The sequence below is a fragment of the Polyodon spathula genome, chromosome 26, assembly GCF_017654505.1.
Source record: "Polyodon spathula isolate WHYD16114869_AA chromosome 26, ASM1765450v1, whole genome shotgun sequence".
NCBI lineage: Eukaryota > Metazoa > Chordata > Actinopteri > Acipenseriformes > Polyodontidae > Polyodon > Polyodon spathula.
The window spans coordinates 11,315,825-11,334,081 of record NC_054559.1 but is presented as its reverse complement, the minus strand read 5'-3'; the positions used below and the strand labels follow the sequence as shown (position 1 = coordinate 11,334,081).

The following is an 18,257-nucleotide window of genomic DNA, read 5'->3' as shown; positions in this document are numbered from 1 at the left end:
TGTTTGGCCAGGTCTGGTACAGACCTACTTTCTAGATCAAAATAAGCGAACTCTGATTGGCTGTTGTTAAACGTACGTGTACAACCGACAGTAACAGGTAAGGTGCACTTGGGCGTCTCGTGCTGATCAGTTATCAGCCTTCGCCTTTCAGCTCCAGCTGCAGCGACACCACTGCAACACGGCTACAGGTGTCCCGTTTCTCCAGGGCAATCACTCGTCACTTAACAGTAGCACACTGTATCATCTCAACTGACAACCTCCGACTGATCTTCACTATTTTCAGGTAAGCAAAGTTCTACATATTAAAGTGAAAGACGTGCTGAATGTGGCAGTAGCCTTTTTGCTGCGGAGACACATAATCGAATAGTCTTGAATGGCTGAAAAGTCCCTCTTTTTCATTAATGGATGGAAAATAACAGAAGCTACAGGTGTAAGCGACCTATAATATATTATATGTTTAGAATTTTTTTTTCTTCTTCTTCAAAATCTGGTGATAGTGATGTATTAGAATAAAAAAGCGTTGTAAGGCACATTTTTACAATATGCATGTTTATATTATTATTATTATTATTATTATTATTATTATTATTATTATTATTATTGACTTTATACCTTTATTTGGGCCTTAACGAAGTGGAATTTCAAACTGGAAAAATGAATTAAACCCTATATTTTCAATATTTCATGCTGGCCGAAGAATTGATTCTAGCCGGATATGGTAAAGGTAAATATTGAAACCTCCCAGACAGAATTACTTTACGAAGGCATCAAAGCAGTCCTTTGTGCCTGAGTTAATGTTTATATATGATAATCAGGCGCTTGCATTTACACAAAGCAGACTTCATTACGATATGTGTCTAACTGCAGAATTTCAGAAGCTATTTATTTTAGATAAATGGGCTAATGTTGTAATCAATTGTACGGGGACCTTTTGAGGTAGGATATTTAGTGCAGTTTTCAGAGCTGACCTGTTCTGGGTTGCAGGTGGATTGTATTTGTATTACCTTGTGAAACTCCCTGTTCCAAATTCTTACACTGGATTGTGTTGGTGGTGCATTTCATTTCAGACAAAAACAAACATGAAATCGAAAAGAAAAGCTTCGAAGCGCAACCGCAAAACGTCAGTGGAGACTGACGGAGAGTTCCAGCTGGAGCTGGAACCCGCGTCCAGTGAACACGAGGGCTCGGAAAAGTGCCTGAACCTCGGGGAGAAACGCAGAAAGAAGAGCGCTGACAACGGCATGGCCACGAACACCAAGCGAAGGAAGCAGCACCCGAGTGTCAAGGGTGGAAACGTCAGGAGGTTGGAAAGCAACGAGAGGGAACGGCAGAGGATGCACAAACTCAACAACGCTTTTCAGGCGCTGAGGGAGGCAATACCACACGTCAAGACAGAGAAAACGCTATCGAAAATTGAGACCCTCACCTTAGCCAAGAACTACATCAAATCCCTCACTGCCATTATTTTGGGGATGTCAAGCGGTTGCTTGCCGCACGCACAGGACGAGGAGTCTTCAAACACATCTAAACTGTTTCAGCACTACCAGCAACAACTTGAAGAGGAGGACGATGGAAGCTTGTCAAATTACCTTACACAGATCCACAGCTTCAGAGAAGGTAGTTAAAGACAGATGTGCTTTTTGTGCCAAACCTTGGGAATGTATCTTTCTGCAATTACTTCTTTAGGATATGAAGACTTTCTGCAGCATAATCACAGTGGGAGCAAAGCGCTCCTCCGCCCAAGGTCACCGTTATGTGTGTGTGTACTGTATAGAGACGTTCTGATATAAAACCATGGAACAATGGTATCTTCAGATAGACCCAGTCAGAAACACATTGAATTATGAATGTCTTGGTAAATTTTGGAACTGTAACAGGTTGTTATCTTAAAGGTGATACTGGGTAGCCCTCAATAACTCCCTGTTTTACCTGCTGTACGACGGTTCTGTAGTTGAAACCTGCAGATAATTAGAGACACCAGTTGAATAACACATAAACGATTACTTTATATAGGTTAAGATTTCTGAAACTGACCAAATAGTAGAACATAATTAGGTAGTTCTAATAATTAGATGCTGTTTCAATATTTTTGTGCTAAACGTGTTAGTTTTGCTGCATGTTACCTTCCTAATACTGTGCAGTGGTACTCAGTGACCCAGTGCATTATACTGTCAGCCTTGCTGAAGTTTAACAGTGATGCCAGTAAATGATGCTGTAATCTAATTTCTGTGATTCACTGGCCATGCCACCATTTAGAATAAATGCAACATCCACCATCTTATATTTTGAAAATGGACAATAGCAGCCTACGCTAAATAAAATAAAGGTGTTAAGATTAACACGTGTCTAAATGTGGACAATAAACTTTAGTGTAGTATTGCACCGTGAAGATCTTAAGTTCAGTGATGCAATTATTTAAACATTTATATTATGAAATATTTTACTGGATTTGCAATGTTTGTGCTATTACCAGAATTGTGAGGCATAGAAAATAGAGAATAACAAGCATGCTTAGGGGTAGAGCAGCCTTTTCCCTGCCAGGATATACCACAGCTGGGTCATTTTAGATTATTTTACAACACTGGGAGTAGCCATTGATAAAATCCAGCTGTGGATTATTTCCATGGGCAGATCAGATTAATCCTTTATAGTTTTAATGCAAAATGAATAATTGAAAAGCCGAACCAAGTTAGCTGCGGTTGTATTTTAGTTGTACTGCTGCCAGGGTCACAGTGTAACTGATGGCCAATAAAGTTCAGATTAAAATCCTCTTGTTTTTCGTTGTGTTATTTTGTGTCTCCAAAATTCCCAGGAGAGCTGTTTTTTTGACAAACAATAGCAAAATACAGGGAGGGACGCTGTCAAACAAAGTTTTGTTAAAGAAACAGAAGAGTGGTTAACTTGTTGACATGAAATGCTAGTTCTTAAAATCACAACTTAGTGTGGAAAATGAGCAAGTAAATACATCATACCCCAAACTATTCAAACCAACTTGCCAAATCCACAAGTCTTTGTTTGCTTCTCAAAGGTTATAAAACTAGAACCACTCTATAGCCAGACAGGAACTTCATGTGTATTTATAAGCAGTAAATTGAATAGTGTTTAGTGTAGCTGGTTACAGCCATTGTATTGAAAGGGCAAGGTGCTAATGTTAGGTAAACAGCTATAAAATAACACTACAGCATTGTGATAAATTATATATATTTTCAAAAGATTACCTTTTATATTTTTAAGGTTGACTTTTATAGATACAGAAATGGAATTCTGTTATCTACTCTGTGTGTGTATATGTGTATATATATATTTTCCTTGTATTCACTTGCCATTAATCCAGTTGGTCTAACGTTGTTGTGGCAAGCTAACAGCTCCTTTTGGCTGTGGATAGTGCTTTGTATCTTGCAGTATAACTGCTTTCCTTTTGGTCCATCTTCTCAAAAAAATGATGCTGTATTATTTTGAGTTACTTGTGCTGAAAAAAGGGGTATAAGTGGGTTAACAGGATCTACAATGTGTGTGTGTGTGTGTGTTTTATATACACAAAAAATACATTTAATTGTACAGTGATGTTAACCCTAACTCTTCACTTATGGTAACATATACCTTTTTATATAATTTATTTGGAACAGAGGTCATTCAGAATTCAAAATGAGTGATGTGGCAAGTCTTCATCGCTGAAACAACCAAAACAATTGCTAAGTGAAGCTGCATTCAAATATCCAGTAAAACCCAAATGAATATGCTAGGAAATGATAATCGCAGTAAAACAAAACCCTTTGTCTTTAATGTACCTACACCTTACTGGCTTACTGCATGATACCTAAACTATTTACAAAGAAATAATTGTGTAATCATGATTCAAGAAGAATCTTTTAAAACAAACAAACAAACAAATAAACAAACAAATAATCACCTTCCAAGACATCCAAATAACCCATGAAACATTACATGCAATTGCATTTGATCACTCACCCCAACTGTACAGAGCTGGAGCCAAGAATTTTAGCAATAAACCATGTTTATTGAGAAGACATCATTCATGCATTGTTTTCCTGGAAAAGTTTACACATCACAATAGAATACTTGACTTTTTAAAATATTAGTTTTTACAGTATATAGTTAACAGTCTATCTATTACAATCTATTTGCAAAGCTTGAGCTTTTGAAAAAAAAAAAAAAAAAAAAAAAAACTAAACTAAAACAAAACTGAACCAGTTAATTTATATAATTCACATTTCATGTGTGTTTGGAATGTATACTAGTTATATACTAAACTTACTCTAAAGAGAATTGAAATGCACAATTTTTTCACCTGATATTGACTGTGAATAGCTGGGTTTGCTCTCCTAGTAGTTCTATGCGCAACAGACAAACAAGACTGACCGCTCTATAAATCTGATATTGTCCAAAACTGTAACGAAATACAAAAGCACCATATGAACAAGTGTATTATTGCAAATGAAAGGTAGACAATTTTAACTTAAAAAAAATAAATAAAAAATACTTGTCTGACAAATATATTAAACTTTTTAAAATAATTTTACACAGTCTGCCTGTTTTTTGCCAGTCGCAAACAGCAATTCAGACTCAAAGAAGGAACTATGCCACCCACGATTTGCATACAACTGTATTCCAGTAAAAAAGAAAATAAAAAATTGTATATACATACACACACACACATATAATGTTCATATATACATACACACACACACACACATATATAATGTTCATTACTGCTTTTTTGCTTTATTTAAACTTCAGGTCAATTTGTTTTGGTAGACACTGAACCAGGACAAAAGTAAACATCAATACTGCAGCATCAATAAACAATGTACAAAAACCAGACATATTTCAGCTATGTTTTAGTTCTCTTTTTTTTTAAATAATGTGTTTAGATAAGGAGGTTGTTGTAAAGATGTCCAATCTGTGATTATACTTTCATTCTTTGTTTTTATTTATTTATTTAATTATTATTTGTTTTTAAAAAAGTACACAGGTCTGTACAAAGGCAGAAAATGACCAATGCATTGGTTTCAACATTTCATTTGCAAGTGTTGAGACTGAAAAACCCTTCCTAGGTGTGTCAGAAAATACACCCAGGGGCTATTAAAATGGGTGGGTCCCTCTACGGTGCATTTAAAATGCCTTACTTCTTATCAAAAAGGATAACGTTACATCTCCTGTAAGTCTGGAAGCCAGGATAAATGGATAAAGAAGGAACAGTGACATATTTTATAGTATTTAGTGGCATACCAGAGTAAGAGGAATAGCACAGTTCACGTGACCAAGGCCAGCCTCCTGAGCTGATAAAGATTACCTAGTCTAATTCAATTTTCTTTTCACACCACATAAACATACTTCATTTTGGTTGCAATGCCTCGTTTGACTGTGACCTTAGCAGCTTTTCACCCTTATTCACCTATGCTAATTTCCGTTTTAGGATTTATTTTAGGTAATAATATTCAAACAATGGAAAAAGAGATGTTGATAAATACAAGGGACTAACACAGAGATGTAAAACCACACACACACACACACAAAAATAAAGAAGCTGTACAAAATATGGGCTGGTGGTCTTCCGTAGTTGTGAAGTAATGAAGGACGGAAGGAATAACTTTGAGATGTTCATGTTAAGAGGTACACAAGGGACAAGAGAAGCAGGCTAACAACTCACAGTGTTTCCATTCAGTTCCTCTTCTTTGATACTGAGTACTGAGCTGTTGGAAGTGGTCCTGCCCCCATCTCCACCACCCTCCTCTGCCACACGGCCACTTTTATCCAAAGTATTTTCAGCAGGCATTGGCATAACAATCCTGGGGGCTTCCTGGGAGTTCCCTCTGATTGTAATGTGTTCCCATCCACCCTGGAAGAACACATCACACCAACAGAGAAGCCAGTTATGCTATTCTTAAAATTGAGTTAGAAGTACAAAAAAGGGTGGGGGTTCCATAATATTCAGGGTTTTGCCAGATCTTCATCGGTCTCATGTTATTAAGGGATCAAGAACATTGCTTAAAAATGTGCTGAACAAGCTCATTAAAACATAACATTATTCCTATCTGTATTAAAATAAATCTTTTTTTGAGCTGACTTACTCCAATTCCATAGTCCCACAATTGTCCTTTAGGCTCCACTGGCTGCACCCCAACGCGATGGCATACAGTGCCACAACTCAGACTGTGGCTGCCTTGAACTTTGTCAGCAATTATCCAAACCTAGAGAAAATAGTAGAAAGCATCCTCCTTAATAACGGCTTCACTGAAATAGTCACAATTTAGTGACACATTTATGCTTGTCTTACATTATGATTAATTGCACAGGACAATTATCCTTCCAATGGAGAGACCAGGGCTGGATTCCTATTTTCAGTGTACATCAAATTACTGTTAATCTGTATAATAATTCAGGTCTAGAGAAGGCATATGGAATTTAGACAGCACAGGCAGCACACCCTTTCAGTATGGGCTTTAGTTTGAGTCTAAACTGAGATGTTTTATATGTGTTATCTATACAAGGGTATTTAAACTTTGATTTCAGTATTGTCAATTCATAACAGTGGTGAGAAGTGACTGCTGTGAACACTGTACATGCACAATTTTAAAACAAAGTCAAACAGTATAATCAAGCTTCTTAAGAGATATGCCTACTCTTGTGAAGATAATATAAAACTAGAGTGCTTTATGGCACTGTTTACACCAAGTGCCTCAATTTCTCACTCGTGCTTCATTGTTCTCTACCACAGTTTCTTTCGCAATTATTAAATAATGGTCTTCTGACAGCACGATCTGCAGTTTGCTGGAACTTGAGGCCAGGCTTCTAACAAGTACTGCACTAAATCTTCCCCGGCAACTTGGTAACTGGGCTCTTGACTGCCCATTCAGATTACAAATGTAACACGCACTTGCCTCCAGTAAGCCCACTGTGACTGTCGCGTTTACATTTTTCATCATTACACACAATAAAAGAAGTTTGCATAGAATCAGTAGGGGCTCTTCACCCACCTGGTCGAGAGGTCCCACAGACACTTTGCGGACGTTGTTTGAAATGTGCTCCCAGCTGGACCCCTGCGGGTAGCTGGGGGTCAGGCCCTGGCGGTACCACAGGTTACCTGGACAGGTACAGAGGAAAGGAGAATAAGAAGCATTGCATTCCAAAGCTGAAGTTAATAAACTCCATTCTCTCCCTCGTTCTGATCCGAACTGTGTTGCTCCATACAGAAAAGTCTTACTCTATTGTCTAGACTAGGCTTTGTAACTATGACAACAACAAAGACAGATATAATGTTTAATTAACAAATCCATAGTTTTAGTGTTCATGCCTAATGCTCATGTCCTACAGATAATTAATCAGTAATTCTGTGAAAATGGAAGTGTAGTTTCAAAGGTGATTCCTATAGGCATTATCAGCTAACAGAAGTACTAGTAACTTGATAGGGAAAAATGTAATTTCTGCTTGTATCAAGCTTTACAGCTAAGAGATAATAATAAGTGAAGTCCGTACTGTTTTCATCCACAACGTATACAGATGTGCGCCCCACCGACACCTGTTTCAGCTTCTGTCTGGGTGGAGAGGGGATGTGGTACCAGCAATCTCCTTAAACAAAAAAAAGAAAAACATGCTGTAGACATTCGACACAAAGTCAACTGAGGACCACTATGTGGACTCAAGAATTTATGTTAAGGAATGTGTATATCAAGTTTTATCACAATAATGCTTTAAATACTGTTCCGCTATGTTCTATTCATAAGAGATTTTGACCGGGGGGGGGGGGGGGGGGGGGTCACATTCTTCAGATAGAGTACAGGTGTTACCTGCAGGGTTCTGAGCAGAGACAGATCCGCGGTAGAACGTCGATCCGTCTCTGGCGATTGCCCACACCTGGTAGCCACCGCCTATGGAGATAGACTTGAAGGGCTGATCTGTGCCAACGTGAAGCCAGGAGTTGCCCTGAAAGGTAAAGTTACAATTAATTCACAGTGAGGAGTTGCCCAAGTAATCCAGAAATCTTGCGCTTTCAAAAGAGGTTTAATAGTTGCTCCAATAACCAATCTATTTGACGTTATTGGTAAATTAAAAACACTGTGCTCCTTAAATCAACTTCATGTTTTTAAAACACTATGGGAGCCTGGGTAGGATCAGAGACTCACTGCTGGGCTCTGCCGTGTCACTCCGATCCGACACAGGACGTCTCCCTTGTTGCTGATGCCCCAGAGTGAGACCTCCTCCACAGAGGTCTGAGAGGAGCAGGGCAGGATGGTGAGATCCCACAGTGCGATGGGAGGAACCTCCAGCCACGGGCCAGTCGTGGTGATTTTACATTTCCTATAAGGAAAATGTAATTAAATAAAAAGATGCATCCTGTATAAATTCTGGAAATACAAGTTTAGCATGACAAGCACAATTTTAAAAAGAAATGCAAATGCTGTAAATTAGGAGAACTTCACATTACAGTTTTATACAAATTTAAAATAAACAAAGCAATTTGGCATAAGGAGTGCTTCCACTGACTTGCCTTGCCCAGCGCCTCTGCCTCACAAAGTCTTTCATCGTCTTGTATCCGTGATAGGTCCTAAAAGAAGATGAGAAACACAAATGGAGCAAAAAACACATACAGTCAGCGGGTCAAACTTAAAGAGTACATAAGCAAACATTCTGCAAATAAAATTAAAAAGCTACAGGAGCGTAACAAACAGGTGCTGGGTATACCAGATGTGACTTACGAAGGAAAATCAGCAGCATACTGCCAACCCTCCTTGTCAGTCCCACCTGAAGTACTATAGTCAATGCACCAGTCGGACACCTGTCAAGGACACAAAATGCATTCAAATAGAGTTCCTTTTTTAAAACAGTAATATATTTGTTTGACTGATTACCCTATGATACTAACAGGTGAGTAACATAATCAGCCACTGCAGCCGGCGTGGGATCCAGGATAAAAACAGTTCATCAAGGTCAGCATTTAGGTCTGCAGGGAAATGAAAAGAAGAAGGACCTACCCAGGTCCACTGTGGAGATGGAGGCTTAGTGCTTCCTTTCGTGCATTCCTGCAAACCGGTCACATCGCTCCACATGTACCTGTCTGTGGGAAGACCTCTGCACAGGAACACACAGTTAGTGATCTTGTATGTACACGTCAAATAGGGAAACCCTGGCATTATGTCAAGTTATCTAAAATATCAAAAAGCCCTAGCTGTACTTCATTATGAAAATGTGTGGTTCTACAGTTTGCAACTCCTGACCTGCTACTGTAGCCAGTTACTGGGTTCCAGCGCTGATTTTCATAAATGTAAACGCTCTTGACGTCTGTCTGTGTGTGGATATTATCAGTGCTGCTTGCTAGCCCTGGGGAGAGAAATGGGAACATGTCAGCAAATTGAAACATCCCCGAATTAACCAATTACAATCCTTTTTTTGTAATCATACTCAAAAGCGACTCCTTTACAGAAACTTACCCTGGGAGAAACCACCTCCATAGCCTCCAGTGTACACCCAGGCTGTGTGATCATATCCGACACCCCATACGATTCCCAGACTGTTACTTTCCACCAGGCGCAGGTGTCCTCCGATCTGTCTCCAAAACCTGAAGCATAAAACAGAAGTGAGTGAAAGCCATGTACATTGTGACATCATGTTTAGAACTCTAGAATAGCGTGACTGCCAACACAAGGAAACAGAGCGAGAACTCAAAAGGCACTTACATTTGATCACAGGGCAATGGATAGGGAAACGCCTCCAGATTCGAAGCAGGCTCACAAACAAAGATGTCACCCTTGCATGTAGTGGACCAAATCGCCTGCTTAGAAGGAGGACCATGGATCCCTCTTGAATCACAGCAGGATAAGTTCAGAAGGGCTAGCTGCGGGGCAAAATAAATCATTATAAAACGATATTCCTGTACCAGTAAATATCCAATACAATTCTGAAGTCTTTGCTGCTTAATGCAGAGCAAAGTTCCTATTATAGGCTATAATTAGGGCTTCTGATTTTCGGTATTAACCGATAAAAAGACCATAAAGATGCCAGATGCAAAAAAAAAAAAAAAAAAAAAGCCTACGACAATAAAAAACAAAAACAAACTACCTGCAGTTGGGCAACGTCCCTCCTTCCTGACTTGTATCTTTCATTGATTCGTTCTGAACACTTTAAACCCACCAACTACTGGGTGGCAGCCAATTCTACATTTCTATTGGAGACTCAGCTTGCAAGACTTAAAATGAGATTACAATTAAGCGGCTTGTTCGTGGAAGTTAAAGCTATATTAGTTACAGAGATAATTTAAAACAGAAGTGCCAATTGTGCTGAAATGTAAAGAGGCTTGGTGGGCCAGTGGTTAAAGAAAGGGGCTTGTTACAAGGTTTCCAGTTCAAATCCCAGCTCAGTCACTGACTCATTGTGTGTGACCCTGAGCAAGTCACTGAACATCCTTGTGCTCCGTCCTTCGGAGGAAATGTAAAACTGAGGTCCTTTCGAAGTGACTCTGCAGCAGCAGTTGTGATGCATAGTTCACCCCCTATTCTGTGGAAGTCGCTTTGGATAAAAGTGTCTCCTAAATGACTAATTCATAAGGATTTTGTTGTTGAAGATAGCAAAGGAAAGAAGGTACAACTTAAGTGTGCAAGTACTGACAAGTTAGTATACACATTGTGACAGAAAAAAAAAAGCCCAAGAATTCTGGCAAGTAACCAAAAACAATCATTTCATACATTATAAAAGGCAAAATCCAGAAAAAAAGATTTACATAAAACTCAAAAATAGCTAAAAATAAGCATCGAAAAATAACATGAATAAAAGCAGAAGCCCTATCTATAACTCATGAGGTAATGGAAGTTACATAAAACAGGAGTTACCCAGTCGTGCATCTCCTGTTCGGTAGCAGCAGCCAGTCGTATTGGCCATCTCTGTTTGGTTCTTTCCGGTGTATAGATAGCGAACGTGTGTTTTGTATCATTGAGAACAGGGACCAGTATAGTAATCTCATTTATAAACGCATGGAGGTACTGCAGAAAGGGGGAAAAATATTGCTTTAAATATTTATAACAAAGCTAGATGACAGCTGCAGTAGGTTAAGTTACTAAATGCACAAAATGAGGCCCCAAATATACAATTAACAGACCCTTAGAGGCACCATAGATTCCAATGAACCAGTCTGACCAAACAACCTCTTCTCATTTCCAGCAGACACAGGTAAATATATGGAAAACAGCAGCAGCAGCCTTAAAAGCAATATTAATATTATATCTGCTTTTGTCATTGATCAGAGCTATAGATTAAGTTTTAGTCACAACTGGTAGAGGTGTGGAGCGGGTGGATACAAGACATCCCTTCATCCATAAATGAAATACGCAATCATACAATGCTAAGGTAAAACTACAAGGATCTGAATCACAGCTAATGCCTTGATCAGTGCTAAATACAGTTTTACCTAAGAGCATGTCCCAGAAATGTAGCCTTTACTTCACTGATATATACTTTTTCATACTGTGCCTTGTGGCACACTGTTTTCATTTTTAATACTACTACTACTACTACTAATAATAATAATAATAAATAATAATAATAATAATAATAAACCTTCTTTTCGTCATTGAATGTGTAGTAAATGAAGAGGATGCCATCTTGATTGCCGTCGGTCCCTGAAAATTGCTCCAGAGCAAATCGGACATCCATCCACTTGTTGGGTTTCCAGTCTCTCCACCACTGCATGACGCCCTTCTTCACCCACACAGACTAAGCCAGGGAAATGAAATCAATGGTTATTACACGCCTTTAAAAGCAATAGATGCTGCTTGTCAACTTTAACCATTCACCCACTGACACCAAGGCTTTAAGTTACTTGAGACACATTCCACACTTCAGATGAGAATGGAACATTTAGATAAAATGTATACCTTTGAAACAACAAAATAATACATTTGAAGATGTTGAAGTATTTTAAAAACACACCTTTTTCCTACCACGCTCCTTTTAACTGGACTAACCTGCTATCTGAGCTGGGAGAAAATTAACTGTACTTTATTTGTAAACTTGTGTTTGTCTTTCCACTGTCATAAATGTGTGTTTTTCTTACCGTCACCTGAGAATATCCTTGTTTAAATAAAAAATAAGCAGTTTCAGACTCATACCAACCTAAACTAGGTAATTTGGAGTCAAAAGCACAGTTTAGAATTTAGAACAAATACTTCAAATAGACTGACTTGAATTTAGCTGAAAAGTTTAAAGCTTTGAATCTATTGCACATACAGTAGAAGAGTATCTCTACCTGCTCAATAGCTTGCTCATAGTGCCTGAAATTCTCCACCTCTCTCTTGGACCGCTCGCTCAGCTGCTCAAAGATCTGTTTCCGCCACACTGCCATTTGTGCCAGGGTGAGAGACAGGGACATGGACTGTACAGAGGCGGACACGCCTGAAGCACAGAGGAGACATTGTTGCCAGGGACAGGAAACACTGCAAACAGACCTAATGCATATTATGTATGTATGTGTCTCACCAGGCCTGCGCTTTGACATGAGCAGGCCATCCTGATCATGTGACTGTTGCTTACAGGCTAAAGTGGGATGTCTAAGCTAAACAGAGCTCTGTTTTGCTACACAGCCATGCCAATAAATCATATATACATATAGGTATTAAAAGCAAGACCCTTGATTTCAAAAGTGTACTAGCTCTTTGCATAAACAGATGACTTTAGACCTTTAATATTTGTTTATATTTTTTATATAACGTTTTAACATCTGCAATGTATTTACCTGTCGATGCACTGAACCAGTTTAAGTGGGTGTGAGAATCCACAGCACAGCCCCCTCCACAGACCCAGGCCCAGAGAGGGTGCTCACCCACCCCATACTGCTCCTCCAAGTTGTAAGTAGCTACAGAGGACAAGCTGGAGGTTTCCGTGGTGTCTGAAGCTGCAGCTGCCAGGGGGGTCTGAGCTTCTTCTAAATCCACGTTACTCCACTGGAGGTCTCGGGCCCCCTGCTGACCGGAGGACTGCGAGACCAGCTCGATGGATGTCTCCTGGGGGACACGCTCCTGGTCTTGTTCCTGGGGTGCCCCCTCCTCCTGGCAGTCCCTCCCGTCCCTGCCTGGCTTACGCTCTTTGTCGGAGACCAGCTCTGAGATGAAGCTGTCACTGGTCACTTTAGGGATTCTACGCTTCATGGCGTCAGCATGCGTGGGTGAGGTGGACTTTGCAGCCCGAGACCTTTCTGTTTCAGAAGACGACTCGGTGTCATTCATAACAGATGACTGCGACTGGACCCTCACCTCCCCGCTGAAAAAGCAGCCGTCACTTGAAGGGGGGTGGGGAGGTGGGGAGAAAGAATGCTACATTTTAAAACATTCAGGACTCTGCAGATTAGATCAGCTTTTGGAACGTTAGATTAAACTAATAAATAGTCTCTAAATCAGTTGACAAAAGCCTCACAAACTAAAAATGATTTAATTAAGTAAAATGTACATTTTAAAAAGCCTCATACAAAACAGTCCTTAAAAAAATCCTCAGAAATGCACACTGTTGCTTGTGCATGGGATGAGATTGGATACTCTGGAACACTTGTCGTAGTTTCGTTAAACACAGATACCTAACTAGGCTGTTGGCGCTTTCAGAGTGGGACCTGTCGTCATCTCTAGCTACAACAATGGCTTTCCAGGTCTTTCCACTGAGTTCGCTGGACGTGACACCTTGACGGATATACACAGCTCTGTCTTCACTGCTGATTCCCCACACCTGGTGTGAGACACAGACAAGAAGACCTTTTAGTGAAGACCAGTGTACCAAATGGAATTCAAATTCTGACAACAGTAGCCATACTTGTCACACTAATGGATAAATTGAATTAGTAACATTAATAACAGCTACATTATTAATGCTCCCACCCTGCTCAACCAACCAGAACCCTCACTTATTGTTAGGGACCTCCCACAGACTCATTGAGATTAGTTAACAAACTGTAAATGTAACCATTAAAAAAAACTAGTGGGTTCTCTTGTAAATGTAACCATTAAAAAAAACTAGTGGGTTCTCTTGTTATATGGCCATATCACTTTTCCTTGTATATCCCCTTGGCCCTGATGTAAATCGAACAGAAAAAGACCATAGGAGCACGCTTCTCGATATGTACTTATATATGGTTCAGTATGCAGTTTCCAGATGTATATTGTTGCAGTGCCAAAAAAATTATTTCAAAAGTATGATCCCCGCTTTGAAATGTTTTTCCGTGCTTGCAACTCCAGGGTGAAATTCAGTAGTACGGACTGCAGAAATACACAACTGGACACTGTCTTGTAGACAGGGAGTAGAAATTAATTTGCTATTACAGTAAACCTTAAACTTTAAAATTGCACAATGAAACAATGAAACTTAAAAATGGTATTATTATTATTATTATTATTATTATTATTATTATTATTATTATTATTATAAACTGTAAGCTGAACTAACTAATCTTAAAAAGGCACTGCTTAAGACAGATGTTTGCTAAAACAAAAACAAGTTGTGGCTGGAAAGAGCTGCTGATCTTTATTGCTTTTAACTGAATATTTCCTCTGCATTTTCTAAAGTATCTGACCTGGTCGTTCAGTCCTACATTCATCATGACCATTTCTCCCACCATTCCGATCCAGCCCGTTCCACAGGGGTTGTGGGAGTTTACACCCCGGCGAAACCACACCTGAAAGAGACACAAAATAAACGTCTTAGCTAATTCATTGTGGACATTATTAAATTAAACCAACATGTCATGCACAAAAAGAAGAAGAACAGAACAGCCTCTCTTGTTACGCAAATCATCGATAAACAATGCAATTCTCCTACTAACCTTTCTGTCCTTGGTGACGGCCCACACAACATTAATGCCTGCTGCTACGTGAATTGCACCAACTTCTGTACTTGGGGAATCAACCACCACCCAGGAAGAGCCTAGAAATGGTCACATTGACAAAAAATGAACTTATTAAACGATTCATCAAGAAAGAGTGGTGTGTCTAGTACTTGCGTCTTACTTAGGAATATTTATCATGGTACTATACACTAAAACCTATAATTTTTACAGCTACTGTATTCACAGAAAAAAAAATACTACAAATATTATAACTTAAACAAAAGATACTGAAACTACATTTATGTTGGCACAAACAAAATATATAATGGGGCAGAATATATGGAATTATGGACACAGGATCATAGCTGGTTAATGCATTAGCCTTTCTCCTGCCGACATGCGCGCCCACATCCAACTTGAGTTTAGCAGTCTCAGCTCTGACTTTGTGGAATTTGGTATTGTTGGTCAAGGAAGCAAATCTAATACAGCAGTACGCTCTGACCTTTAGGGTTCTCTCTGCTGATCCCCTCTCTGACCAGTAGATGCCCCTCCCACAGTACAGCCCAGACGAGGTCACTCGGCCCACAGCTGATTTGAACCACCTCTCCGGGGGTCACGACCTCTGTCCACACAGAGCCCTCAGGATTGTGATGGTGGATTCCTTCTCTGCACCACACCTGCATACACAAGAGAATAACAACACTTCATATACTGTAGTATAGCTGTATCAAAACCAATTATTAGTGCTTGATGTCATCTGGTGTGCAGATTAGACAGTGTCCTCAGAGGCAACCTGGAAAAAATGCAGCTCTGTAGACTAGATTCCCTGCTGTGAATGGGTACTGTAGCTTGTGTAAAAATGAAGAGCACTGGCCACAGAAGCATCTCCCCTTGAGCCAGCAGGCAAAATGCAAGCCATTCAGACACAAACGTGATCTAATCATGCCATCTTGTGGTGAGGTGTTGGTACTGCTTTTTACAGGGTCAGATCCAATATTTTCTGAAAGTGATACAGCAATTGTAAAAGCTACCATTCTAGCAAGAAACAAGTTAGTTTCAGAAAAGAGCAGTTCATTGTTTAGTTGTTTCGTGCACATTTTATGCTGTTACAATGGGTTTATCAATCTATTAAAAATGCCTATGCATTTGCTTCCAAATATATATATATTTTTTTACAGCAGTTTGCGAACAAGTTTTAAACATAAAAGATTATTGTTTGTCTTACCTTCCCTTGTAGTGAGACTGCCCAGAGTGACAGATGTCCCCTTGGCTCATCCGTGATGTCCCAACCCCCCACGGTGATGTCACTGAAGGGGTCTGGTAGAGGACCAACATCTTGAGAGGGGATCTGCAGACACAGAGGAAAAGATGGAAATCACAGTTCACAATTACACAATGGTGCAAAATTGTACAGGAATATAGCAAAGAGAGTATACACGAATATATTATATATATATATATATATATATTATATAATATATATATATATATTATATATATATATATATAATATATACACACACACACACACACACACACACACACACAGTACTGTTCCCAGTCATGTGAAATCCATAGATTAGGGCCTAATGAATTTATTTCAATTGACTGATTTCCTTATATGAAATTGTTGCATGTTGTGTTTATATTTTTTGTTCAGTATATATATATATATATATATATATATATATATATATATATATATATATATATATATATACACACACACACACACAGTACTGTGCAAAAGTTTTAGGCAGGTGTGAAAAAATGCTGTAAAGTAAGAATGCTTTCAAAAATAGACATGTTAATAGTTTATATTTATCAATTAACAAAATGCAAAGTGAGTGAACAGAAGAAAAATCTACATCAAATCAATATGTGGTGTGACCACCCTTTGCCTTCAAAACAGCATCAATTCTTCTAGGTACACTTGCACACAGTTTTTGAAGGAACTCGGCAGGTAGGTTGGCCCAAACATCTTGGAGAACTAACCACAGCTCTTCTGTGTATTTAGGCAGCCTCAATTGCTTCTCTCTCTTCATGTAATCCCAGACAGACTCGATGATGTTGAGATCAGGGCTCTGTGGGGGCCATACCATCACTTCCAGGGCTCCTTGCTCTTCTTTACGCTGAAGATAGTTCTTAATGACTTTCGCTGTATGTTTAGGGTCGTTTTCATGCTGCAGAATAAATTTGGGGCCAATCAGATGCCTCCCTGATGGTACTGCATGATGGATAAGTATCTGCCTGTACTTCTCAGCATTGAGGAGACCATTAATTCTGACTAAATCCCCAACTCCATTTGCAGAAATGCAGCCCCAAACTTGCAATGAACCTCCACCATGCTTCACTGTTGCCTGCAGACACTCATTCGTGTACCACTCTCCAGCCCTTCGGCGAACAAACTGCCTTCTGCTACAGTCAAATATTTCAAATTTTGACTCATCAGTCCAGAGCATCTGCTGCCATTTTTCTGCACCCCAGTTCCTGTGTTTTCGTGCATAGTTGAGTCGCTTGGCCTTGTTTCTACGTTGGAGGTATGGCTTTTTGGCCGCAAGTCTTCCATGAAGGCCACTTCTGACCAGACTTCTCCGGACAGAAGATGGGTGTACCAGGGTACCACTGTTTTCTGCCAATTCTGAGCTGATGGCACTGCTGGACATCTTCCGATTGCAAAGGGAAGTAAGCATGATGTGTCTTTCATCTGCTGCAGTAAGTTTCCTTGGCCGACCACTGCGTCTACGGTCCTCAACGTTGCCCGTTTCTTTGTGCTTCTTCAAAAGAGCTTGGACAACACATCTGGAAACCCCTGTCTACCTTGAAATTTGTGCTCAGTTTTGCCATGGTGTATGACTTTTGACAGTAAACTGTCTTCAGCAACCTCACCTTGTTAGCTGAGTTTGGCTGTTCCTCACCCAGTTTTATTCCTCCTACACAGCTGTTTCTGTTTCAGTTAATGATTGTGTTTCAACCTACATATTGAATTGATGATCATTAGCACCTGTTTGGTATAATTGTTTAATCATACACCTGACTATATGCCTACAAAATCCCTGACTTTGTGCAAGTGTACCTAGAAGAATTGATGCTGTTTTGAAGGCAAAGGGTGGTCACACCAAATATGGATTTGATTTAGATTTTTCTTCTGTTCACTCACTTTGCATTTACTTAATTGATAAATATAAACTATTAACATGTCTATTTTTGAAAGCATTCTTACTTTACAGCATTTTTTCGCACCTGCCTAAAACTTTTGCACAGTAATGTGTGTGTGTGTGTGTGTGTGTGTGTGTGTGTGTGTGTGTGTGTGTGTGTGTGTGTGTGTGTATACATATATATATATATATATATATATATATATATATATATATATATATATATATACACACCAAGTGTACAAAACATTAGGAACACCTTGCTAATATTGAGTTGCACCCCC

General features: G+C 39.4%; 2 protein-coding genes across 3 annotated transcripts in view; one reads left to right on the top strand and one right to left on the bottom strand.

Moving 5' to 3' along the window:
* Positions 1–122: 122 nt before the first annotated feature.
* Positions 123–3,117, top strand: bhlha15 (basic helix-loop-helix family, member a15). The gene is made up of 2 exons (XM_041229010.1): positions 123–283; positions 1,068–3,117. Exon 2 carries the CDS (start codon positions 1,080–1,082, stop codon positions 1,623–1,625), a length of 546 nt encoding a protein of 181 aa, XP_041084944.1. The 5' UTR covers positions 123–283; positions 1,068–1,079; the 3' UTR covers positions 1,626–3,117.
* A 1,066-nt stretch (positions 3,118–4,183) lies between these two features.
* The window catches only part of tecpr1a (tectonin beta-propeller repeat containing 1a), a 19,484-nt gene continuing 5,410 nt past the window's right edge, over positions 4,184–18,257 (bottom strand). Inside the window, exons 5-25 of one of the 2 annotated variants that reach the window (XM_041229009.1) lie at positions 16,041–16,163; positions 15,318–15,492; positions 14,813–14,913; positions 14,564–14,665; positions 13,577–13,722; positions 12,743–13,284; positions 12,257–12,402; positions 11,569–11,724; positions 10,845–10,994; positions 9,696–9,853; positions 9,450–9,577; positions 9,237–9,339; positions 8,994–9,090; positions 8,718–8,797; positions 8,510–8,566; positions 8,145–8,319; positions 7,809–7,944; positions 7,498–7,590; positions 6,999–7,105; positions 6,093–6,212; positions 4,184–5,860 (exon numbers count right to left, since the gene is read on the bottom strand). In XM_041229009.1, the coding sequence (XP_041084943.1) occupies positions 5,660–5,860; positions 6,093–6,212; positions 6,999–7,105; positions 7,498–7,590; positions 7,809–7,944; positions 8,145–8,319; positions 8,510–8,566; positions 8,718–8,797; positions 8,994–9,090; positions 9,237–9,339; positions 9,450–9,577; positions 9,696–9,853; positions 10,845–10,994; positions 11,569–11,724; positions 12,257–12,402; positions 12,743–13,284; positions 13,577–13,722; positions 14,564–14,665; positions 14,813–14,913; positions 15,318–15,492; positions 16,041–16,163 (3,096 nt within the window). In that variant the 3' untranslated portion in view covers positions 4,184–5,659. The remainder of the gene's footprint in view (positions 5,861–6,092; positions 6,213–6,998; positions 7,106–7,497; positions 7,591–7,808; positions 7,945–8,144; positions 8,320–8,509; positions 8,567–8,717; positions 8,798–8,993; positions 9,091–9,236; positions 9,340–9,449; positions 9,578–9,695; positions 9,854–10,844; positions 10,995–11,568; positions 11,725–12,256; positions 12,403–12,742; positions 13,285–13,576; positions 13,723–14,563; positions 14,666–14,812; positions 14,914–15,317; positions 15,493–16,040; positions 16,164–18,257) is intronic. The other variant, XM_041229008.1, reaches the window with a different exon arrangement.

Coding starts and splice junctions, on each gene's coding strand:
- bhlha15 (XM_041229010.1), top strand. CDS start 1,080: ATGAAATCGAAAAGAAAAGCTTCGAAGCGCAACCGCAAAACGTCAGTG.